General features: G+C 41.9%; 1 protein-coding gene across 1 annotated transcript in view; it reads right to left on the bottom strand.

Moving 5' to 3' along the window:
- MAB21L3 (mab-21 like 3) overlaps nt 1-24,379 on the bottom strand; it is a 35,253-nt gene extending 10,874 nt beyond the window's left edge. The window contains exons 1-3 of the mRNA XM_063105817.1: nt 24,239-24,379; nt 15,261-15,401; nt 5,306-5,597 (exon numbers count right to left, since the gene is read on the bottom strand). Coding sequence (XP_062961887.1) covers nt 5,306-5,597; nt 15,261-15,401; nt 24,239-24,286 — 481 coding nt within the window. The 5' untranslated portion in view covers nt 24,287-24,379. The remainder of the gene's footprint in view (nt 1-5,305; nt 5,598-15,260; nt 15,402-24,238) is intronic.
- Nucleotides 24,380-25,343: the final 964 nt, after the last annotated feature.

The following is a 25,343-nucleotide window of genomic DNA, read 5'->3' as shown; positions in this document are numbered from 1 at the left end:
ACCCCAGATACCACGTCCAATTGCGATTTCAATGATGAGGAAGGAAGAAACAACTTCTGACAATACTGAGAGGCTCTCCTCCATGGGCTAAAAGCTGGAGCAAAGAAACCAACCAACATGTCTAAGACTACCCTGGTGACCCAGAAACTGGATGAGCCCCCTGCAGAATTTTATGAAAGACTGTGTGAGGCCTTCCAGGTCTACATGCCCTTCGATCCCAAGACAGCCAAAAACCAGCAGATGGTCAATGCAGCCTCTGTATCCCAGTCCAGTGCCAATATCTGCCACAAACTTCAAAAACTTGAGGGCTTTGCAGGAATGAACACCAGACAGCTGATAGAAGTGGCCAAACAACATCTTTGTCAACAGGGACTGAGAGGACAAGAAAGAAGCTGAAAGATGCATGAAATATAAGGTGTTCCCTCCTAGCTGCAGTGCTTGGGAATCCAACTCCAGCCTCAGGGCCCAGCCCTACTCACAGAAAAGGGGGGACAGGATGCCCACCCCTCCTCCAGGATCAATGTGCCTACTGCAGGGAAATGGGCCACTGGAAAAATAAATGTCCATGAAGAAAGGGGCCTCCACGGTCATCCCATGATGGTCCAGTCCCCATGAGGGAGAGATACAACCCAGAGCCTCCTCTCCATGATCTCATTGGTCTCACTGGGACAGATTCAGACTAGGAGAGACTGGGCTCCCTGCTCCATGGCCCCCAGGAGCCTACAGTCCAAATGATGGTAGGGGGCCAACCAATGACATTCATGGTAGATACCAGCGCAGAACACTGTGGCCACCAGGCCTATTGCCCCTTTCTCAGGCCAAAGAACAAACATTGTCAGCACTACTGGCACACAAGCAGAGCAACCACTTTGCAAGTCTCAGATGTGCCAACTTGGAGGACATCTGGTTACCCATGAATTCCTGTACCTGCCAGACTGCCCAATCCCCTTATTGGGAAGAGACCTATTGAACAAACTAGGTGCCCAGATCACTTTTACCCCTGGGACGCTCACAAGTCTGTCCCTGGCCAACTGAGGAATGTAAATAATGGCCATAACAGTGCCAAAGGAGAGAGAACGGTGCCTCTATACCCAAGAGGGGACAAGCAAAGGCCTATCAAAGCTCCTAGAAGAATTCCCTATGGTGTGCACTGAAAATGCCCCCCTGGCACGGCAAAGAGCCATGCCCCATACTTATTGTCTTGAAGCCTGGGGCCACTCCAGTCAGGGTGAAACAACACCCAGTGCCTAGGGAAGCCCAGTTGGGAATCCAAGAAAACATCCGCTGGTTGCAAGAGGCAGGAATCCTGGTAGAGTGCCAATCACACTGGAACACGGCAGTCCTGCTGGTCAAGAAGCCCAACGGAAAGGGGTCCAGTCCAGGATCTGCGTGCAGTTAACAAGGCTGCTGTTACCCTCCATCCCATGGTTCCAAATCTCTACATGCTCTTGAGCTTACTCCCTACACGGGCTAAATGGTTCACCCATTTCAATCTCAAAGATGCCTTCTTCTGTCTCTGGCTGGCACCCAAGAGCCAGCCACTGTTTGCCTTCTAATGGGAAGACCCCCACACACGAAGGAAGACTCAGATAACCTGGACCAGGCTACTACAAGGGTTTAAAAACTCTCCCACACTCTTCAGAGAAGTGCTAGCCTTGGACCTGACTGCCTTCCTGGGAGACAAGTTGAACTGCACCCTGCTCCAGTATGTAGATGACCTCTTCCTGGGCAGCCCTACTCAGAAAGATTGTTGCAAAGGCACCAGGGCCCTGCTAAATCTACTCTCCATGTCAGGGTGTAAGGTATCCTGGGAAAAGGCCCAAATATATCAATAAGAGATTCAGTATCTCAGGTTCCACATCTCCAAGGGATGTCACTCACTGGGCATAGAAAGAAAGCAGGCTGTCTGCACCATACCCCCACTGGACACCAAGAGGAAAGTCTGAGAGTTCCTCAGGGCTGCTGGCTTCTGCCAGATTTGGATACCAGGATACTCAGAAAAAGCCAGACCTCTACATGAGGCTATCAAAGGGCCTCTAGTATGGGGACACGAACAAGAGCAAGCCTTCTCAGAAATAAAGGCCCTGCTGGTCCATGTCCCTGCCCTAGAAATACCTGATGTGACCCAGAACTTCAATCTCTTCGTTTATGAAAAAAATCACATGGCTTTGGGAATTCTCACCCAGACTATAGGACCTCGGCAAAGATCAGTGGCATACTTGTCCAAGCAACTGGACACCATGGCAGCCAGCTGGCCACCTGCCTATGAGCCCTGGTGGCCACACTCACCCTAATTGGGAAAGCAGACAAACTCACCTTGGGACAAAACCTCAAAGTTCCACATGCAGTGACCACCCTGATGAATAGTTGGGGGTAAAAATGGTTGACCAACTCCAGGATGGCTCATTATCAAGGGCTGCTCTGCAAGAACCCGGTGCCCCTTGAAACAGTGTAGACACTGACCACAGCCATGCTTCCACCCACCGAATCTGGCTCCCTGACCACAACTGCAAAGAACTAATGGATGAGATATACTCCAGCAGGCCTGATCTGACAGACCTGCCCTTGACTCACCTGGACATAGAACTATTCATGAAGAGTTGCAGAGGCAAAGCCCCTGCCTCAAGGTTGGTCAGCACAGTGAGCAGAACTATGGGCACTAATCCAAGCACTCAGACACTCAAAGGGGAAACAGGTCAATATCTATACTGATTCTTAATATGCCTTCACCACCTTACATGTCCATGGGGCCATATGTAAGAAAAGGGGGCTGTTGTTGGCAGGGGGAAAGACTACTAAAAACAAGAAGAGATCCTCTAACTGCTTGAAGCAGTGTGGGAGCCAACTGAAGTGGCTGTAATACACTGCAAAGGACACCAGAAAGGGACTGACAAAATCAGTAAAGAAAACTGGCTGCAGACCAAATGGACAAGAGAGCAGCCACCCAAACAGAGCCTGCTGTGGACTTGGGCGATGCTGCCAAAATCATGTTGGTTCCAGAAACAACACAACACCTGAGGTATACAAAGGAAGAAGTTCAATGGGCAGCTAGCAAAGAGGGGAGAAAGACCGAGGAGGGATGGTGGAAGCTCCTGGATCAGAGACTTCTGGTTCCCCAGCAGTTGGCCTACCGGCTGGTGTCATAATATCACAAGATGACTCATTAGGGAAAAACAACTCTTGAAGCCACACTGAGCAGATACTACTTTATAACCAGACTCCCTTTGTTGTGTGCCCAGGTCAGTTACTGATGACTGACATGGTCCCGGAACAACACTGGACAAAAACCCAAGCCACCTCTGGGCATACAAACAACCAGAACAGCACCATCTGAGGACTTAGTAGTAGACTTCACTGAAGTAAAATGATGCAGAGTCTGCAAGTACCTTCCAGTTTTAATCTGCTCCTTCACTGGATGGGTCGAGGCTCTGCCAACCTGTACCAGACAAGCATGGGAAGTAGTCAGGGCCCTCCTAAAAGAAGTCATACCAAGGCATGGGCTGCCACTAACTATAGGATCTGACAATAGGCCAGCTTTTGTGTCAGAAATTGTTCAGATTTTGGCCAAGATGCTAGGAATCAGGTGGAAACTCCATGTGGCATATAAGCCACAAAGCTCAGGGAAAATGGAGCACTTGAATCAGACCCTTAAGACCACTATAGCTAAACTATGCCAGGAAACAAAGCTGCCTTGGGTAGACAGGCTAGCCTTAGCCTTACTCTGGGCCTGAGACATGCCAGGGCCTTCGGGGTATTCCCCCTATGAAATCATGTATGGGAGGCCACCCCCAATTGTAACCAAAGTAAAGGGAAACAGCTAGGGGAACTAGGGTTATCCCAACAATTGCAAGCTCTAGGAAAAACTCCATCAGATCACAAGGAAAGTACTAGAGCAGGCCCCTATTGCTTTAGGGAACTGGACACACCCCCATCAGCCTAGGGATACGGTCTGGGTTAAAGATTGGAAAAAGAGGCCTCTCCAGCCTGTCTGGACAGTCCTCCACATGGTCGTTCTAACTACTACGCAGGTCAAAAAGGCAGCTGCACTGGACAACACAATGCCCTGAACCATAAAGACTGACCCCGTGTACCTGCTCAAGGTCCAACTCCAGAGGCGACCAAACAACAGCCCTGCCCTGGTCACTCCAGAAGCTGACCAGTCAATACACAGCTGAAGCTTGAGGATCTCTAATGAGGGGGTGCACGCCTGCAGAATTTGTTGGTCTGTGTTTTTTGGGATTGGCAATCCTTGACTTTGTTTTGATTTTCTGCTGTGTGTACCACATTATTTCTTTCCCTTGTGGGTCTTAGCTAGAAAGTCCCCAGATAGGCTTTAATGGAGTTTGAATGTGTTGTCCCCTACAAAACTCATGTGGAAATTTGATCTCCAATGTGGCAGTGTTGGAAACTGATTGAGTCATGGGGGCGGATCCCTCATGAATGGATTAGTGCTCTCCCTGGGGTAGGGGGGATTAATGAGTGATTTCTCACTCTATTAGTTCCCGTGAGAGCTCATTGCTTAAAAAGACCCTGGCACCTTCTCTCTCTCTCTTGCTTCCTTTCGCCATGTGATCCGCTTGTACCTGCCAGCTGCCTGCTGTTTTTCTGCCTTGAGTAGAAGCAGCCTGAGGCCCATGCCAGATGCAGCTGTCCCAGAATCGTAAGCCAAATAAACTTCTTTCCTTTATAAATTACCCAGTCTCACATATTTCTGTCACAGTAACACAAAACAGACTAAAACAGGCTTCATTTGGGACCACTCAATGATGGGCCCCTTTATGACTCCTGACCCATGCCCTGGCTTCCCAAGTGATGCCCCAACATGCCCCTGATTGTAACCACTACCCCACACCCCTATTGACAGCAAAAAGAGCCCGAATGTGATGCTCACTTAAAAGAAAATTAAAAGAGAGCATCAAAGAGGGGAATGATATGGACAAGCCCGGAAAAACTTAAACCTGTACCTGTACTTCTGCTCTTTGTTTTGCACCTGTATTTTTGCTTTTTGTTTTGCTTTTGTAACACTGACCGTCTTTTCTATCAGCTTAGCCCTTGCCGCATGGATTACCCTAGAAGAATGAAACCTGTATAACCCTTTGCAAGCCTGGAGTTGGGGCTCAGACTTTGGAGTGTGAACTCCTCTGGGCCCACCAGTGTAATAACTCTTTCAGTTCTCCAACCCTCCGAGTGACGCTTGGTTTCTCAGCAGTCTGTTCTATAATACAGGTAACACCCACGTAGGGGTTTTTTACAGCAAAAGCAAAATGCCAGCAATTTCTTTTGCACTTTTTCCTGATCAGCTCACCTGAGAGGTGACAGTTTGTAATTGCATTTTCCACCAGCTTCCGGAACACCTGGAGGACCTTGGCAGGCACAATGTCCCCCTCGATGGTCACATCTGCCTCATGCCACTGCCATAGGCTCTTCATAAACTGCTCCACCTCCAGCCACTGCTGCAGGTCCTCTGGTTCCCGCAAGGGACAGGAAAGCCTGGCTCCCTGCAGGGAATAGTACCGCCAGTGCTGCTTGCTGGCTTCCTTGTACCCAGACAGGCCTTTTACCGGGACTGTGATGAGGAACTGGCTGGGGGCCAAAACCTGGGATCAGGAAAAAAGAAAATGAGTGTGAGTTTATAGAGTTGGGAGGTAACATTGTTCTTGAGGAGCTGACCTGTGCACCAGGCAGCTCAGTTAAGCTCTCAGCAATGTAATGAGGTCGACAGAGAACTGGATCTGGGTGGTGCAAGAGGGCCATAGCTTTGTCTGCCACTAACCCACTGTAATGCCCAGGGCAGGTAAATTAACTTGCTGAGTTTTTGATTTTATGAAACCCAAGGTAAGAAGAGTGGACTAGACCTGGAATTCTAGAGTGGACCTAAAGCTTGAAGGGAGAAGAAGAGGGAGGCGGAAGAACTAGTACTCGCTGAGCCTTGCACCACAGGATGCCCTGCAGTTCTCATGCATTTGCCCACTGACCTCCACGATCACACAGTGAGGTGGGCTGTGTTGCCTTTTCCCATATGAGAGATCTAAGCCTCAGAGGGGCTTTGAGATTTCCCTAGGGACACACAGCCAGTAAGTTGAAGTGCCAGAATTCGAGTTTAGGTCTTCATCTATTTTATATGATTTTTCAATTTTATTCGTATTTATTTTTGTAGGGTACAGTGTATTGTTTCAATACATGCATATACTGCACAATGATTAACTTAGGGTAAACAGCATAGTTTTGTACCCATTAGTCTACATCTTCTCCTCGCTGCATCCCCGACCAGCTTCTGGTAACCATTATTCTAATCTTTACTTCTGAGAACTTTTTTTTTTTTTTTTTAAAGATTACACACATGAGTGAGACCATGGAATATTTGTCTTTCTGTGCCTGACTTACTTCACTTAACATGATGGTTTCCAGTTCCATCCATGTTGCTGCAAATGATAGGATATCATTTTTTTATAGTTGGATAGTATTCCATTGTGTATATACACCACAGTTTTTTAATCCATTCATCTGTTGATGGGAATTTAGGTTGATTCCATCACTTGGCTATTGTGAATGGCCTTGTGATGAACATGGGAGTGCAGGTATCTTTTTGATACACTGATTTCATTTCCTTTGGGTATATACCCAGTAGTTGGAGAGTAAGGTAGATCTATTTTTAGCTCTCTGAGAAACCTCCAAACTGTTTTCCACAATGGCTATACCAACTTACATTAGCACCAACAGTGTAGGAGGATTCTCTTTTCTCTGCATCCTCACCAGCATTTGTTATTTTCTGTCTTGATAACAGCCATTCAAACTGGGGTGAGATGATATCTCATTGTGGTTTTAATTTGCATTTCCCTTATGATTAGTGATGTTGAGCATTTTTTCATGTGCTTGGTGGCCATTTGTATGTCTTCTTTAGAGAAATTTCCATTCAGGTCCTTTGCCTATTTTTAAACTGGGTTATTTGGGGTTTTTGCTATTGAACTGAGTTCCTTATATATTCTAGATATTAGCTCCATGTCTAAAGTGTAGTTTGCAAACACTTTCTCCCATTCCGTATGTTGTCTCTTCACTTTATTGATAGTGTCCCTTGCTGTGCAGAAGCTTTTTAGTTTGATATAGTCCCATTTGTGTATTTTTGCTTTAGGTGCCTGTCCCTTTGTGGTCTTATTCAAAAAAGCATTGCCCACTCCCATTTCGTGTAGCATTTCTCCTATGTTTTTTTCTAGTAGCTTCATAGTTTCAGCTCTTAAATTTAGGTCTTTAACCCATTTTGAGTTGATTTTTGTGTGTAGTGAGAGACAGGGGTTAGTTTCAATCTTCTGCATGTGGATATCCAGTTTCCCCAGCACCATTTATTGAAGAGGCTCTCCTTTCCCCACTGTATATTCTTGGCACCTTTGTCAAAAATCAGTTGGCTGTAAATGAGTGGTTTCTGGGTTCTTTATTTTGTACCATTGGTCTATTTACCTATTTTTTATGCCAGTACCATGCTGTTTTGGTTACTATAGCTTTATAGTATATTTTGAAGTCAGGTAGTGTGATGCCTCCAACTTTGTCCTTTTTATTCAAAATTGCTTTAGCTATACAGGGTTTTCTGTGGTTTCATAGCTTTTTTTTTTTTTTTCCTTTCCAAAATTTCTAACACATTTATTTTTAGTTTTTTTATTTATTGAAACATAATTGATCATACATATCTGTGGGATATAATGTTGAATACCAATACGTATGTGCAAAATGTGATGTTCAACTCAGGATAATTAGTATATTCAACACTGTACAAACTTTAAGGTCATTTTTTCTATTTCTGTGAAGAATGTCATTGGCATTTTGATAGACATTGCTTTGAATGTGTAGATTGCTTTGGGTAATATGGGCATTTTGTTAATCTTAATTCTTCCAACCCATGAGCATGGGATATCTTTCCATTTATTTGTGTTCTTAATTTTTTTCACAAGTGTTTTATAGTTTTCATTGTAAAGGTCTTTCACCTCCTTTGTTAAATTCACTCCTAGATATTTCATATTTTTTGGTAGCTATTGTGAATTACTTTCTTGACTTCTTCTTCATCTATTTCATTACTGGTGTATAAAAAGGCTATTGATTTTTGTGTGTTGATTTCATTTCTTGCCACTACACTGAATTCACTTATTCTAGTAATTTTTTGTTGGTGTCTTTAGGGCTTCATGTATATGATCGTGTCATCTGTCAACATGGATAGTCTGACTTCCTCCTTTCTGATTTGGATGCTGTTTATTGCTTTCTCTTGCATTATTGTGCTGGCTAGAACTTCCAGTACTATATTGAATAAGAGTGGGGAAAGTGGGCATCCTTGTCTTGTTCCAGATCTTAGAGGAAAAGCCTCCAACTTTTGTCAATTCAGTATGATATTAGCTGTGGGTTTGTCATATATGGCCTCTATTGTGTTCAGGCACATTCCTTCTATACCTAGTTTGTTGAGTGTTTTTATCATGAAGGAGTGTTGGGTTTTATCAAATGCTTTTTCTGTGTCTATTGAAATGATCATATGTTTTTTTCCCTTCATTCTGCTTATGTGATCTATCATGCTTATTGATTTACATTTGTTGAAACATCCTTGCATTCCTGGGATGAATCCCACTTGATAATGGTGAATGATCTTTTTAAAGTGTTGTTGGATTCTGTTTGCTAGTATTTTGTTGAGGATCTTTGCGTCTGCATTCATTAGGGATATTGGTCTATAGTTTTCTCTTTTTGTTGTATCTTTTTCTTATTTTGGTATAAGGTTAATGTTGGCTTCATACAATGAGTTTGGAAGTATTCCCTCCTTTTCAATTTTTTGGAAGAGTTTGAGAAGAATTGGTATTAGTTTTTCTTTAAATGTTTAGTAGAATTCAGCAGTAAAACCATCTGGTCCCGGGGTTTTCTTTGTTTTTTATTACTGCTTCAATCACATTACTTGTTATTGGTCTGTTCAGATTTTCTAGTTCTTCATGCTTTAACCTTGGTAAGTTGTATGTGTCCAGAAATTTATTCATTTCTTCTAGATTTTCCAGTTAGTTGTTCATAGTAGTCTCTTATAATCCTTTGTATTTTTGTAGTATAAGTTGTAATGTCTTTTTCATTACTGATTTTATTTGAGTCTTCTCTCTTTTTTTCTTTGTTAGTTGTTTTAGTCTGTTTTGTATTGCTTTAACAAAATACCTGAGATTGGGTAACTCATAAGGAAAAGAGGTTTATTTGGCTTATGATTCTGGGACAGTTGCATCTGGCACGGGCCTCAGGCTGTTTCTACTCATGGTGGAAAGTGGCAGGCAGCCGGCACGTACAAAGAGATCACATGGTGAGAGGAAGCAAGAGACAGGAAGAAGGTGCCAGGGTCTTTTTAAGCAACGAGTTCTCACGGGAACTAATAGAACAAGAACTCACTCATTAATCCCCTCTCCCCCAGGGAGAGCACTAATCCATTCATGAGGGATCCACCCCCATGACTCAATCAGTTTCTAACACTGCCACATTGGAGATCAAATTTCCACATGAGTTTTGTAGGGGACAACACGTCCAAACTCCATCATTAGTCTAGCTAAAGTTTTATCAATTTTGTTTATCTTTTCAAAAAACCAACTGTTTCATAGATCTTTTGGATTGTTTTTTAATCTCTAATTAATTTACTTCTCCTCTGATCTTTGTTATTTCTCTGCTTCTACTGATTTTGGGTTTGGTTTGGTTTGTTCTTGTTTTTCTAGTTCCTTGAGGTATAACGTTAGGTTGTTTATTTGAAGTCTTTATTCTTTTTTGATATAGGCATTTACTGCTATAAACTTCCCTCTTAGAACCACTTTTGCTGTATCTCATAGTTTCTTATATGTTCTGTTGTCATTTTCATTTGTCTCCAGAAATTCTTTAATTTCTTTTTTGATTTCTTCTTTGACTCATTCATTGTTTAGGAGCATGTTGTTTAATTTCCATGTATTCATATGGTTTCTAGTGTCTCGTTTGTTTTTGATTCCTAGTTATATTCCATTGCAGCCAGACAAGATAGTTAATATGATTTTAATTTTTTAAAATTTGTTGACGCTTGTCTTGTGACCTAACCTATGGTCTATTCTACAGAATATTCCATATGCTGCTGAGAAGAATGTGTATTCTTCAGCTGCTCGATGAAATGTTCCATATATGTCCATAGGTCCAAATGTTCCATATATGTCCTAGAGTAGAAATGAATTCTGATGTTTCCTGGTTAATTTGCTGTCTGGATGATCTGTCCTTTACAGAAAATGGGGCATTAAAGTCCCCAACTATTATCGTGCTGGAGTCTATTTCTCCAGTTAGGTCTAATAATAATTATAACTGGGTGCTCCAGAGTTGTGTGTGTATATATTTAGAATTGTTATAACTTCTTGTTGAATTAATCCCTTTATCATTATATAATGACCTTTCTTTTCTTACTTTCCTTGGCTTGAAGTCTATTTTATCCAATATATGTATAGCTACTTCTGCTCTTTTTCAGTTTCCATTTGCATGAAATATCTTTTTTGAGCCCTTCACTTTCAGTTGTTATGTGTCTTTATAGGTGAAGTGAGTTTCTTGGACACAGCATATTGTTAGTTCTTGTATTATAATCCATTGAGCCACTCTGTGTTTTTTCATTGGGGTATTTAATCCATTTACATTTAGAGGAGTTATTAATATATTGGGACTTGTTACTGCCCTTTGTTACTTTTTTTCTAGTTCTTTCGTTAGTCCTATTTTCTTTTTTCTGATCTTACTGTCTTTGTTTGTGATTGAGTAGTTTTTTCTACAATGTATTTTGATATCTCACTATTTATTTAGTATGTCTCATACGTTTCTGTATTATCATTACCATGAGGCTTACAAAAAACATGTTACAGTTATAACAGATTATTTTAGACTAATAACAACTTAACTTTCTTATGTATAAAAAAGAAAGAACCAAAGCCAACTCTACACTTTGGTGTCATTTCCCCCCACTTTTTGTCATTTTATTGTTCTTAGTTACATCTTTTAATATTGCCTATATCTTATACAGTTGTTGTCTTGTTAGGTTTGTCCTTTAGGCTTTATATTGAGGATATAAGTGGTTTATTCACTGCCCCCCTTATGACGTTTTAGTATTCTGAAGTTGTCTGTGAACTTACTTTACTAATGAGTTATGGACCTTCAAATGTTTTCTTGCTGCTCTGTAGCACTGTCTTCTTTCAGACTGAAGAACTCTCTTTAGCACTTCTTGTAAGGCAGGTCTAGTGTTGGTGAATTCCCTTAGCTTTTGCTTGTCTGGGAAAGACTTTATTTCTCCTTCATATTTGAAGGTTAGTTTTGCTGGATAGAGAATTCTTGGCTGACAGTCTTTTTCCTTCAGTGCTCTGAATATATCATCCTGTTCTCTTCTGCCCTGTAGAGTTCTACTGAGAAATCCACTGAGAAATGTATTAGGGCTCCACTGAATGTTATATGTTTCTTTTCTCTTCCTGCTTTCAGTGTCCTTTGTCTTTTGATAATTTGATTATGATGTGCCTCAGGGTATTCCTCCTTGGATTTAATTTGATTGGCAACCTCTACACTTCCTGTACCTGGATGATCTCATCTTACTCCATACTTGGGAAATTTGTAGCCATTATTTCCTTTAATACGCTTTCCACATCTCTTCCTTTTTCTTCTTCTTTAGGTATGCCAATTATGTGGAGGTTATTTTGCTAAAGGAGTTCCATATTTGCTGTATTTGTTTCATTTTTTTCTTATTCTTTTTTCTTTTTTTCCTCTGATTTGATAATTTCATATGTTTTATCTTCAAGCTTACTGATTCTTTCCTCAGTTTGATTAAGTCTTCTATTGGAGCTTTCTATCAAGTTTTTTAGTTCAAATAACGCATTCTTTATTTCTAGAATTTCTATTAGGTTTTTCTTGTTGTTTTATTTTTTGTTTTGTTTTATTGATTCAATTCTTTTGTCAAATTTCTCACTCTGCTCTTGGATTGTTTTCCAGTTATCATTTAATTTTCTATCTGCATTTTCTTGTGACTACCTGAACATCTTTAGGAGGGTTATTCTGAATTCTCTGTGAGACATTTCATAAATCAGCTCCTCCTCTGGGTCCATTGCTGGTGCTTCGTTTGTTTCGTTTGATGGTGTCTTATTTCTTTGTTCTTTTTAAATCTTTGTGTCTTTACATTGCTGCCTGAGCATTTGAGGAGACTGCTACCTCTTCTAGGTTTTACAGGTGTTTTTTGGTGGTGTTATACATTTACTGGTTAATATAAGACCTTTGTCTCTGATCTGTGGGGTTTTTATTTTTTCTTTCAGTTCTGTGTTGAATTATTATCTACCACTACCACTTCAACTCTGCACTGGAACTAATTTGTTGTCCTTTGGTTAATTCCAAAATGGGAGAACTGTGGTTGAGCTAAATTGCTGCTTTGCTACTGATTCCCTGGGAAAGGCTTTTTGTGCAGCTCGGGTTTTAATTGTTGACCTTTCAATCATGTCTGGGTCTTGTAAGGTCAGATACACCTGAGCTGTGTGGAAATTCCAGCCTGGGACTGAGTCTTTCCAGCAAACTGCACCCCATGCAGTTCTATCACTCTGACTACTCTCCACTGAGTGGGCCTGTGCCAGTCAGAAGGCAGGTCATCAGCCCATGTGTCACCTCGAAGTTCCCCATGTGGGCCAGCCTACCCCTCAACTCCTGCACTCCTACCACTTTCCATGGGGTGGGCCATGTGCAGATCCCTCATGATGACTCACCAGTCTCTGGGTGGCTCCTATTTTCAGTTGGCTGTGGCCCCTCACTCCTGTATGGGTCCACAGGAACCCTGTCAGAGGTCTCACTGGTCTGGGGAAGCCCTTTGCATGCTAAAGCCCTTTTCTCTCCTGCAGACTCCAAGCAACTTCACACAAAGGGCTCAGCTGCAGCTTTTGCCAGCTCCTACTCTGTGGGCTCACCAGGGCCAGGCTTGAAGCAGCCAGGACTCAAAACAGTCAGAGTGGTCTCTTCTTTCTCTTACCGTGGCTTCTCCCACCTTCACAAACTCTGTAAGTCTCGTCTCTTCCTCCAAGCTCCAGTTGTGCCAGGCTGGCAGTCTTCGCATTTTAATAGTTGTAAATTGGTCAGTTGTAGGAGAGAGTGACATTGGGGGCCTTCTATTCCACCATTTTGAATGATGTCTCCAGTCAAGTTTAGGTCTTTGGATAGCTCATTCAATGATGTTTTTCTACCCTGGGCTAACTCTCAGTCAAGAATAAGCAATATGGAATGGGTGAAAGGTCTGGTATGAATAAAGGGTGAGAAGGGATAGGAGAGAAGATAAAAGAATTTTGCAAAATGCCCCCCTTTCTTTTTGCCTGTATTGAATACACATGGCCAGTATTAGTGACTAGCCCTTACAAAATCAAAGGCGAAATGAACAGCTGTTTGTTTAGACAATGTGAGCTACTGGGATGCTTCTAAGTTTAAGGGGAAAAGCAAATAATCAGAACCCACCTACTCCCTCTCTCCAGGAACCAGTTAAGCAGTGATCACGGGGAAAGCAGTCAGACCAATAGTTCAAGGGATGGAACGAGTTGGTCAACAGTGTGGTACCATCAAAGGGACTTGGTCTTTGACTCTGTCACAAGGCAGCCCACTCCACACCGCACCTTCCCCTACATGTCAGCTACCTCCTCTCATGGAAAGTTCTGACAGTGAGAGTTTGGGTAACCCTTGCCCGGGGCCCAGTCATTGACCAGTTCAGAGGTAAACACCAAAACCAGCTCCTCACTCTCACAGAACAATAGTTTGATGTTTTAGATAGTGGATCCACATGACTTCTGGTGTCCACAGAAAGGTGGCTAGATTAAAAATGAGGGAAAAGAATCTAAACTATGGAATTCAAAATCTGCATATTATTTGAATACCCTTGCATTTGAATTCAACAACATGACTACCATGTTGCTAATCATATAAATGGTGCTTAATAAATATTTGTTGAATTTGGTCCAAGATAAAATACAAGCAATTTTTATATGCTCCATTGTAAATATTTTCAAAACTTCATATGCAGGATATTATATATATAAACATGAGACACATTTTAAGCTCTAAATTCTACATGGGACCACAGAGGGAAATTTCCTTGGGTATAGTTCTAAGAAAAGTGATGTAATGTCTCTATTCCTAATCACTGATCTATATTTGTGCAATTTTGGTTGGTCTAGAGTGGTAGACGTGGGCAGGTAATGTTCTGACATTCCAGGATCCAATCTAGTTTTACGATTTTCATCAAGGAATAAATTTCCTAAAGATCTGACTCTGTCTCAAAACCCACAAGTCCCAGAATCTTGTGGGTGGTCCTTTTGTCCACCAACCATGAGATGTACTAGGCCAGCAATGGTCTTTTGTTGAGGTATTAATTCTTTTGCTCACACATTCATTCAACTTAAGTTGGGTGTCTACCATGTGCCACATGCTGGGTGCTAGAAATAAAGCAATCAATAAATGTGATCCTTACAATCAGAGAACTTTCACTGTGGTGTGAGAAACAGGCCATGAATACATATGAATTTAATACAAAGTGAAAAAGGTTCTTATGTGGTGTAAGAAAAACTGAGATAAAGAATGATGAAGATTCAGAATGACTCAGTCTCACTTCTCCCACCTCTAAAATTGAGTTAACCATACTGTCTTTTCCACAAGGTTGTTTATAGGTTTGAATGAGATAATTTGTGTAAGAACAGCATCGCCCTCACTGCAGTGTTGCACAAATGCTGATTGTCACACACTGTCCCTGGTGGTTCGTACTCAGTGGGATTTCTCAGTAGGGACAGAGATTGTCAGGCTGTTCCCACAGGGTCTAGGGTTTCCTCTTCTACTTTCTTCTTTCCCCCACTGGCAACCCATAGACCATCACTTTCAACTATGTTGTTATCAATGCCCTTAGTTTCCTCTCCTCAGGCCTCAATCTATTAAGCAGGTGCTTAATAAATGAATGTGTGCTTAACTGAGCTTGAATCATTACAGTGGAATGTGCTTTGGAATCAGAAGCCTCAATGTGAGTTCTGGCTTTAGTGCCTAATATGATTTAATCAAGTAATTTGACTTCTCTTTGCCTTGTATTTATCATCTGGTAATGTGGGGGCTCAAATGAGGTAACATCTATGAAATGAGATCATAAATGGTAAATATTTAGAGTACCTGCAGAAACATGAAGTATTCTTAGTGGGGTGAGCACCTGTCACATACCAAGTTCCATCCATCTGAGAGTTCTGCTCTGTTGGTGGACACAGAAACAAGTGAGACTTGCTTACCTTAATGTTCTCGTTGTACGTGTCAGAGTAAAGCACGGCTTGAAATCTAAAGTCTTGGTGGCTGATCTCTGTGGTCAAATGATGGATGACTTTCTGCACCTCCTCTACAGCCTGGGAAATCCGCCGGCACCTCAAGTCTACCTGGGTATTGAGGGGATCAGCAAAGGCAGTTATTTCTCAGAGGCACTGATATAAGGAAGTGACGAGACAAGGGCACAGCGAAGTGACCGGAGGAGTTCAGCTCAAAAATCCTGCCCTCCCAAGACTCCAGAGGAAAGGAACTTAGGTCTGACTCCAGCTGAGATGACACTTGTCAGTGCCTCAATGTTCTCTTCTGAAATAGATACATTCATTCATTATTTATCTAGTACCTACCATGTGGCAGTGCCAGTCCAGGAGTTGGGGATACGACAGTGACCAAGACAATGGTGAACGAGACAGAGATATTTGCCCTCTAGTTGAAAATACAGGATATATTGATACGTGTGTGTGCATGCACATGTGTGTACAATGTAATATTAGCTATGATAAGTCCCATGAAGAAAAATAAAATAGGATAAGGGACTAGAGAACAAAGAGGTCACTATTTTAGATAGAGTGGCCAGTGAAGGTTTCTCTAAAGAGGTGGCATTTGAGTGAACCACGGCGGCGGCTTGGGAAACTAGATTCCAAGGCCCCTAAAGCAGGAGAATGCTCGGCAGCACTCGAGGCCAGCAAGGAGGTCACTGTGGTTGGGGCCTGAGAAAGGAAAAGGAAAGTGATAGGAGGTAAAATTGGAAAGGATAGCATTTTCTCTTTCTAGAACAACCTTCCTGCCCTTTTTTCCTAGCTAACTTCTAGATATTCTTTAACTCATCATCACAAAGGGTTTTATAAACCATGGTGAGACTATAGAATGGCATAATGATGCCTGCTATCCAGGTGGGTGAGTATTAACATATGTAAACACTCAGCAGATTGCCTCCCCCTTAGGTCAATAATAAATAATAATTCCCTCCACCTCTGTACTTACCCCCTCCTTTTGCTGCCATACCTTTAAGAAAAGGCATGCATTTATGTCTCCTCTGACTCTACATTGTGAATCACCAAGAACTGGAAAATTCCCATAGAAAACCAAACACAAATAAGATATTTAAAGTTTAGGGAAATAGATGTTTGTGGGAAACACAAAGGTGAGAGAAACTCCAGGAGAGAGAAAAATCCAAATGAAAGAAGAAATGGGAAGAGTCTATGAGTTTCTTCTGAAATGCAGGGGGACCTTTGTCACATTGCTCAGGAGGTACCTGTAGGCTGGTGCCACTACAACAAGAGTTTCCTTCAGTGGCTCCTCCAGCCAGGGACTGATCTTAAGCAGTATTTGATACATCTAAATAAATCCAATGCCCATCCATGAATCTTTATATTCCTTCTGAGTTTGGTATAATGGCTGTTCTACATATTCTAGAGTAGTTTTGAGACACCCATAAACTGCTCAAGACAGCCAGAAAAAAACCCCAAGTCAAAGAGATTTCTCTTCCCCTAAGCTAAGTCATCAACTAGTCCAGTCATCTAAATGGTAGTCATACCTCCCACCAATGAACAAACCAACTACATATGTACATAGAATGCAAATGTGAGTACGCATCTATCTGAACACATTTTATATTAGTTATAGAGTCAGTTCATCAATAAATGTTTATTTAGTAACTGCTATGTGCTGGGCACTGTTACATACTTGGACACAGCAATGAATAAGATGGTCTTAGCTATGCACTTGCAGTAATGGGAAAGACAGATATAAGTACAGAATATGAGTGTGGGGATGCCATAATGAGAAGTGTAGCGTGCCACCACGTACAACAGAACAATCGACCTAATCTAACTGCTGAGACATGTTTTATAAGTACATGTCCCCATACAGAGGACTGTCTTTGAAAAACAAGCTAATATCTTCTAGATGCCCAACACTGTAAGGAGTAACAAGAAACATAAGGTGAGGCTCTTGATCTTAAGGAACTCACAATCTCTTCTTTTGGAAATATATAATGTACATGAAATCATCTTTCCAAAATCCATGTGTTTTGCCTGACCTTGAATATCATGATCATGTCTATACCAGCTTTTAACACCTTCTTTTTGCCACCAACAGCCATCCCACCCTTCTCCATACCTTTAATGTCTATCCCACTATATTCATTATTAGAGAAGGGACCAAGGATACTCTCCTTGAACATTTTTAACCTATGGACGCTCTGCATCTTCCAGAATGTGCAAGTATAAGATCATGGATGGGCAGGTCATTTGCCATACCAAAAGTAAAGGAAGATGTGTTTAGAAGTAAATGATTAAGGGCCCTCTTCAGTGTAGGACTTACCCTATGTGTTGTGATTCAACTCCACTTGACTAATTTTTATTGAATATCCACTTCATGCTAGGCTCTGTGCATACTTGTTGTGAAGAGGTTTACAGATGACTTGACAAAGCACAACAAATAAATGGGAAATTAAAGTCATGGTAATCTAGTACAAGGTGGAGGTTTTCACAAGATGCTATGGATACGTAGAAAAGGGACACTTCATTTAGTTTGGAGGTTGGGGGCCTTCCTGGAGGCATACTGTATTGGAGTTGTATCTTAAAAGATTACTAGGAGTTAGCTAGGAAGAAAAGGGCATGAAGGGTGTTCTAGAAAGATAAAATGGCAGGTATCTAGGTATGAGGAGCACAGGGAGAGAACTGCAATTGTTCCTATGATATTGTTGGAGCAGGGATTGCCTTAGAGAGGAGGGTGTTGGGGTGGGAGAGTAAACAGTGAGAGGTCTTGAAAGAAACAAAGAAATAAAGAAAGAAGAATTTCAAGAATGAAGTCAACGGTAAGTGGCTGAGTGAGATAAGACCTCAAAAATGTCGACAGAGTTTGGCAACTAGAATAGGATTGACATGTGCAGGGGAGTGGTGGGCATTCAGCATTAACGGTAGGGGAGTGGTGGGCATTGAGTGGTGGATTAAGAGTGAACGGGGGGCAAGCAAGTGAAGATAGAGGTAAGCATCTCCTCCAAGAAGTCTGACTAAGAAGAAAACAAAACAATAGAGACCAACAGGTTTTTTCAAAATGACACACAGGCTTGAACATGTTTAAATGCTGAAAGAAAAGAGTCAGTGAAGACAGAAGAGGCAACACAGAGCCAAACCATTGCATAAGGTTTCCCCAGCCAGGAGTCATGCAAACCCAGAAATGTGGGTAAGGAATTCACCTTGGGTGTCAGAAGGACAGAAAAAGGATGCAGATCCAGGCAAAAGGGTGGGGAGTGGTGGGAACCTGAGAGACTGCCTGTCTGATGTCTAATTCATTATAGAGTAGGAGACAAGGCAGTGTGCTAGAAGTGAGGTGAAGAGGTGGAAAGCAGAGGACTTCAAGTGGCAGACTGCTGAAGGAGCTTCTGTAAGGAATGAGGAACTGTGTAGGCACATGTGCAAAGATGGTCAGGCAGCACCAAGACTCAGCTGTGGCTGGGCCCATGAGGATGTGGCATACCAGTGGACTCAGCTGTGAGATGTTCTCCAGCACCTCTCAGTCCTCCAAAAGTAAGAGTGGAGGTGCTAAGATTGGAGTTTACTGGGCAACAGCTGAGGAAGGACAAAAGAGCAAGGGAGGATTTCATTAGTGGGCTATATTTTCCAGCCTGAACAGGAAAAAATAAAGCCAGTTTGGTAGATTGGGGAGCACCAGGCAAGTTCAGAGACCAGAAATCTAATCAGGTTTAGTGGAAAAAGGTCTTCAAAGGGCTAACTAGATAGAATATTGCAGTCAGAGTGGTTGGGAAATAGTATTCTTTAATAGCTAAGTTCTCAGAATTACTGAGTACAAAGAATAAGCCCCACAGTCTTCTAAGTCCACTGGGATGATTCCATAGAACTTGAATGTTAACAACACAGTGATGACTATATACATACCTTGCTTCCTGAGTTAATAAACTAATGAAAGATTCCTCACTATATTGACACCATCAAATCATTTTTAACTGATAAAAAGCTTAAAAGAGAGTGTGTGTATATGTGTATGTATATATGTATGTGTTATGTGTGTAAGACTGCACACAACACATGTGATGAGTAGCCTATTGGAAAAAGTTCTTCATTGTAAATCTCTTCTACAAATTGTGCTCTTGTTTGATGGTGAAATTTTTTACTGGGAAGAACAAGGTCACGCATTTCCTGGAAGAAAACTATAATCCCTCACTCATCATACAGGGTAATTAGCTCATCGTTATGACCTGTTTTGATTTCCAAAGGTGAAAGTCAAAATAAGAGAATGCATTTCAGGACCTAGAGCCACAAACTCTGGTTTTGATTTTCTTCTTCCGTCACTTCTGCTGCAAGTGAGACAGATCTCAGGATCTTAGAATTGGGAAAAGACTTCAGCAATGGTCGTATCTTGTGTCACTTTAGAGTATCAGAGTGAAAAGGTGGCTCTCTTAATGTCACACCAGCAGCTAGAAGTAAAACTAGACAGAATGTCCAGGTTCCCCAGCTCCTCCTTCCATCACTCTATGTGACACCTTCAAGTACAGATGCACTGGAAACAATACCTACCCTTTATCCTCTTCCTGAACTTAAAAATACCCTGTTTGGAGTCAAGCCTTATGAAATAATTCATGCAAAGTCTCTATTTATGTGGGCATCACCAACTACTCTGGCATCCCACAAGCACACAGGGGTCCTGCAGCAGGGCTGAACAGTGACGCCAAGCTCAGACCAGGGCTATGGGGAGAGAGAGTCCTGCCTGGGACAAGCCTGTTCCCACAGTGCCCCAGCTGTAGGAGCTGAGTGGCAGCCTCTTTCTCCATAGGTGACAGGCAGCCCTGTTTTCCCACATCTCTGGCCACACTTCCTGTGATAGGGTCTTACCTATGCAGGTTCACTGTGCTATTCAGCAGCCCCAGAAGTGGCTTATATTCGGGGTTTCCCAGGCTCAGTTCCCTGTACCTCTTGTCATGCCACTGGTGTAAACCCCGACCCAGAATCCCCAGACTGCTTCCCTTCACATTTTCTGACCGTAGCCTAGAGCGAGAGGGCAAGAAGTTTCCATCTAAGGGTGTGGAAAAGCAGGGAGTGCAGCTTGAGGCAGCTTTACAGAGAGTTATCTTGGTAAAAGAGGGAGCCCTGCTGCAAACAAAATAAAATTAAGAAAAGAAAAAAAAAAAACAAAAAAAACAAGACATATCATGTAAAAATTTGGAATTCCAGCTTCCATTGAAAGAAAGAAAATCTAGCAATTCTTGGCTCTTTTTGAAATTAAAGAAAGTAACTCTTTGGTGTCAAAAAAAAAAAGATCCCTTTGTCACCTCTCAAACTTCAGGAAGCAAGATACCAGTTGCAGCCTTGAGGTAGCCTTGTCAGCAAATTTACTTCATGGCAAACTTTGAAACAAATTTAAAGCGGAAGTGTGATAATTTAAGAAGATGGAATCAAAGCACGTTCAATCCAAACTTGACCTCGGGTGTCTGTACAAGATTCACTCAACTCCTCTGCTGATTAAACCAATGAACAAAGGTGCATTTTTCTTAAGACTGCATCGGTAGATGTAGCAAAGCAAATGCAGAAACGCATTGTACTAAACTAATCAGACACAGCATGCTAGATGTGTTAGATCTTGTTCAACACCTCCATTGCTCTGACCCCAAAGAAGTTATACCACACTTGTTAGCATGCAGATTCAGTTCTTCTTCTTAGGCAGAGTTTATGCAAAAACAGTCATCTGGGGCACCTTCTCAGGGTGCCGTCCATCTTGCATGGGGCTCCTTCCTTCCAGGCATGTGTACGTGCCTGGACACATGGACAACAACATCTCAGCCCGGGCTACTTTCCCCACCTTCTCCCCAGCCATGGTGCCTGGCCATTGTTGTCCCACAAATCATTTGCTACTATAAATAGCTCAGGTTTGTGAATAATTTACTGTTTCAAATATAAATTATTAGGAATTCAAGGTTATTCCATCTAATAACATCACTGACTCATTTGCATTCTGACACACTTCCTTGAGAGAGAGACAGCAGGGCAGTGCTAAGCAGTGTGCCAGGAAGGTCACAGAGGCCTGGCCACACCCATAGGCGTGGGCCTGTGCGGATGTCATCCATGATGAGTGCCACTGGGGAAAAAGCTGAGAACTGCCTTCCAGAAAAGAGGAAGTCAGATCTTTACTTCTGGAATTGCATAAAATCCAATTATCAGTTTTGAAAAAAATCAGGCACCAGCTCTGTCTTCCAGGGATTAATAATTTAAAGGGACAGAGACTTAAATTCAGTGATAGATACAGATGAGACAGTAGGCTTTCCATAGTCATATCCCTGTCTTTTCAAACTAATTCTTCTAGGAACCAAATGCTCAGGCCACACAAGATATTTGCAGCTCCCAAATGTAGCAGAAGCTGTAGCATCAGCATCACTATGGAGCTAAGACAATTAAGTCCTTCCTGTGTGTAGGGCACTATGTAAGATTAGGGTCATCTGAGCCTCCCAATAATCCTTTAAGGTGGATACTATGATTGTCTCCATTTTACAGATGAGGAAACTAAAGTTCAGAAAGGCTAAGTAATTTTCCCAGGGTCCCAGACTTAGTAAGTCATGGAACAGGGATTCCCACCCAGGCTGTATCATTCCGAAGCCCATATTCGTAACCTCTACACTCTCAAAAGTATTCTGCCTCCTCAAAAGAAAAGGTGGCTGGGAATGAAACCCATCTGAAATGTTGGAGTGGTGTTCCCTTAGCCTGAAAGACCTTCCCTGTACATCAACACTTATTAAAACCCTGCACATCCTGCAAGGCTCCTCTGTGTGAAACACCTCTTCCATCAGAGGTAATACTCCACTGTTCTCCAGCACTCTTTCAAAATCTCTGTTGCAGCCCTTGTGGTCTGCCATGTATTATATTAAGCATTTGCCTGTCTGCACATGGAAGTCCTCTTTTTTCCTTTGGAGATACGTGCAAAATCTGCAGGTTGGACATTCTTGAGAGGCAAAAGACAGAATTTCTGTCTGATTTAGTAGGTCTCACCTTAGGCCTTGTTCTACTCTCAAACCACAGCATGGCATTTTGCACAAAGCAGGTACTCATAGTGTGTTTGCAGAGATACAGAAGGATGTAGCAGAGGAAATATGGCCTTTGGGGTAAAAAAGACTAGATTGAATCTGTGTTACTTTGGATAAGTTATTTAATCTCCAGGAGCCTCTGTTTCCTCCTCTGTAAAAATGGAGGTAAAATGCATATTACATGGTTGCCGGTTAGATTAAGTGAGGTACTGTATGCTCCTCAACCTGCCAGCACCTTCTGTACGAATCTTGCCTTATCATCAATGAACCCTGAAGTTATTTCTGACCACATAAGTGTAAGACACTCTGTAAATGTAAAAGGAAAGAAAGAAATCCAAGACACTGTTCTTCACTGCAGAAACTTACAAAGAATAAAGTAATATAATATTTAAGTCACTTACCAAGATAACAACAGAAAATGTGTCAGAAGTCAATACACAATTGATTGCCAAATAAACAGTGTCAATACTAATTATGATGGGAGTTCACAGAACAGCAAAAATGTTTTATGCTTGAGGTATCAGGGGAATCTTCCTTGAGAAAAGGAACTCTGAGCAGAATTTGAAGGATAAATATGAGCCAGAAAAGTGGAGAGGTGAAGCTTAGGCCTGTGACCTGCTAAGGGCACAGTTCTTGTCAGGCAGGAATGGAAGATTTAACTACCTACAGGTGTGGAGTAGGAGACAAACGTGGGTGTAGGGGCAGGTGCCAGACCCAGGAGTGCTGCAGCCTCCTGAGAACTGGCCAGCATATGCTCTGTCCAACAGACCCTCAGCCCCAGTACGGTTTCTAGGCAAGAAATTGGGACCTGTGGTGGCCAGGTATCTGATTCTTTTTTCAAAGAAGGTAGAAATCTGGATTTCTATGCAAAATCTCACTATTTTGAAGTGTTTGTAAAAAAATTTGAAAAATTAAAAAAAAATTCTCTGTAGGCCAAACAAAGCATGTGCACAAGCTGGATGCAACATGTGGAATGCTGTTTAGAATTTCTGCTATTGGAAATGTAGGGGAAACAGAGGGTAGGAAGATAGAGCGGTTGACGTTACTTGAATATGAGGCTAAAAAATTTGGAGTTTTGTTTGTTTTCATAAAATACAGGACCCATGAGAAGATGCCAGACCCCCAAAATAGGAATAATGAGAAATCACTTTGCTTACTATAATTTTTATCATCATAGATTTTTCCCTATTTATCTCTCTTAATGGTTTTGCCTAAGAAATAAATACACTTTGCTTATGACTATGATGATCTTTTCTTTGTTTACTTGTAAAGGCATGAGAACAGTAGACTAGTCCCTACCTACTAGTCTGAATGTTTTAGTTTTAACATTAACATTGTATCTTACTAGCTTCATCTGTAAATAGAAAGGCTTAAGTAATATTTAAGGTCCCTTCAAGTTCTAACATTCTAAGAGCCTATGACTCTATGTAGAAGAAATTTAATTAGTTTTTAAGTGATGTGTACTGAAAGTATAATGATATTTTTAAAAATTTAGCACTTTCAGTTTTTAAAAGTCTTTGTCTTAATTTCATTTGCTCTTTTTCAATAACCCAATGAAGACTGTATTATCAGTCCCATTTTACAGAGAAAAGAACTGAGGCTTAGACAGGCTAAGTGACTTGCTCACGACTACACAAGTATCAGTGGTAGAGCTGGAGTCTCAATCCATGTTTGTTCAAACTCCCTGTTCTATACTCTGTATCCAACGTGCCTCTGAGATGAACCACAAAGACAAGACTGAGATATACTAAGTCCCTAAACATTCTTATGCGTGATGGTCTTTGGTTCCTGAGGAGCATTTTACATATCTTTCAGCAGCCCGAAATCCTTTCTGCATTAAGGTGGGTGGGGGGCAGTGGGAGCAGGATGGACGGTAAGGAGGGGTGCATGGGAGAGGCCAGCGTCTGTCCTTACCTTATTCAGCAGGCAATCTTCCACCTTTCCCTCAGTGGGGGATTTCATGGCTTTTTGGTCAACTGTGAGTAGAACAGCAACTTCTTGGGCTTTTTCTCAGTGGAGGACACCACTTGTGGGTAGCTTTCCCAGGAATGTTAGTCTCTGGGTACTGAATTTCTCTGGAAATATGTACATGGACCAAAGGTTTGCCTTTCCAACTCTTCATTCAAGTTTTCATTTCAAATTGTGAGAATCCATCTGTCATCTTTTGAGGAAACAAATTAAAAAAAAAAAAAGAATTTAAAAAGGACAGTTGAAGAAATTTATTTTGAGTCCAACCTAATTTTATCCTATTTAGTTCTATGGACTGGTGCTTTGACCAGAAGGCAATTTTCCAAGTTGTATTTCCCACCCAAATACTTAAAAGTTCCATTCAAGACATAATGCCCCGTAGTTGGCTTCTACCCACCTTTTTATGCTTTTGTCCTGATACTGGATGCGCCCTAGAGCTCAGTATCTCACATCTCCTTGTCCTTATCCTGTTGACAGTAAATATCCCTGACCTCCAATCCGGAAAATCCCACAGATTGATCTACCTTCTTTACAATAAACAAATAGGAAACTGCCAAACATCCAGCCTGGCACTCAGCATTGTGCCAACAAACTAGTGATCAGGTCTTGTCAACCAGATCAGGGCACAATGGTTGGCATACGAAAAAGTATGCACGCACACAGGCACACCCATGTACACACAGAGAGAGGCATGCACGCACACAGGCACACACATGTACACACAGAGAGAGGCATGCACGCATGCAGGCACACACAGGAATGGCAGGCAGGGATCGTTCTGCTCACCTGCTGACCTTTAAATGTAATTTCCCTCTTCGCACTTGAAAGCTGGCAGTAAAAATAAAGTCAGTGTAAACAGGCCCCTTGAGAGTGGAGGGAACACTCACATCTGGTTTTGCCAGTGAAACTCATGTTGGAAAACAACTCAGGCAGTAAATTCCCAGCCTGGCTGGCTGGGGCTAGTCTTACTTCAGAGAAAAAAAAATTCACAATAGCCTGCTCTCCGTGAGGCTGGTAAACATCCCAGAGTCTGCTATCAAATGATCTAAGA

Source organism: Cynocephalus volans, chromosome 8 (assembly GCF_027409185.1).
Source record: "Cynocephalus volans isolate mCynVol1 chromosome 8, mCynVol1.pri, whole genome shotgun sequence".
Classification (NCBI taxonomy): domain Eukaryota; kingdom Metazoa; phylum Chordata; class Mammalia; order Dermoptera; family Cynocephalidae; genus Cynocephalus; species Cynocephalus volans.
This window is presented reverse-complemented; position numbering and strand designations above follow the sequence as displayed.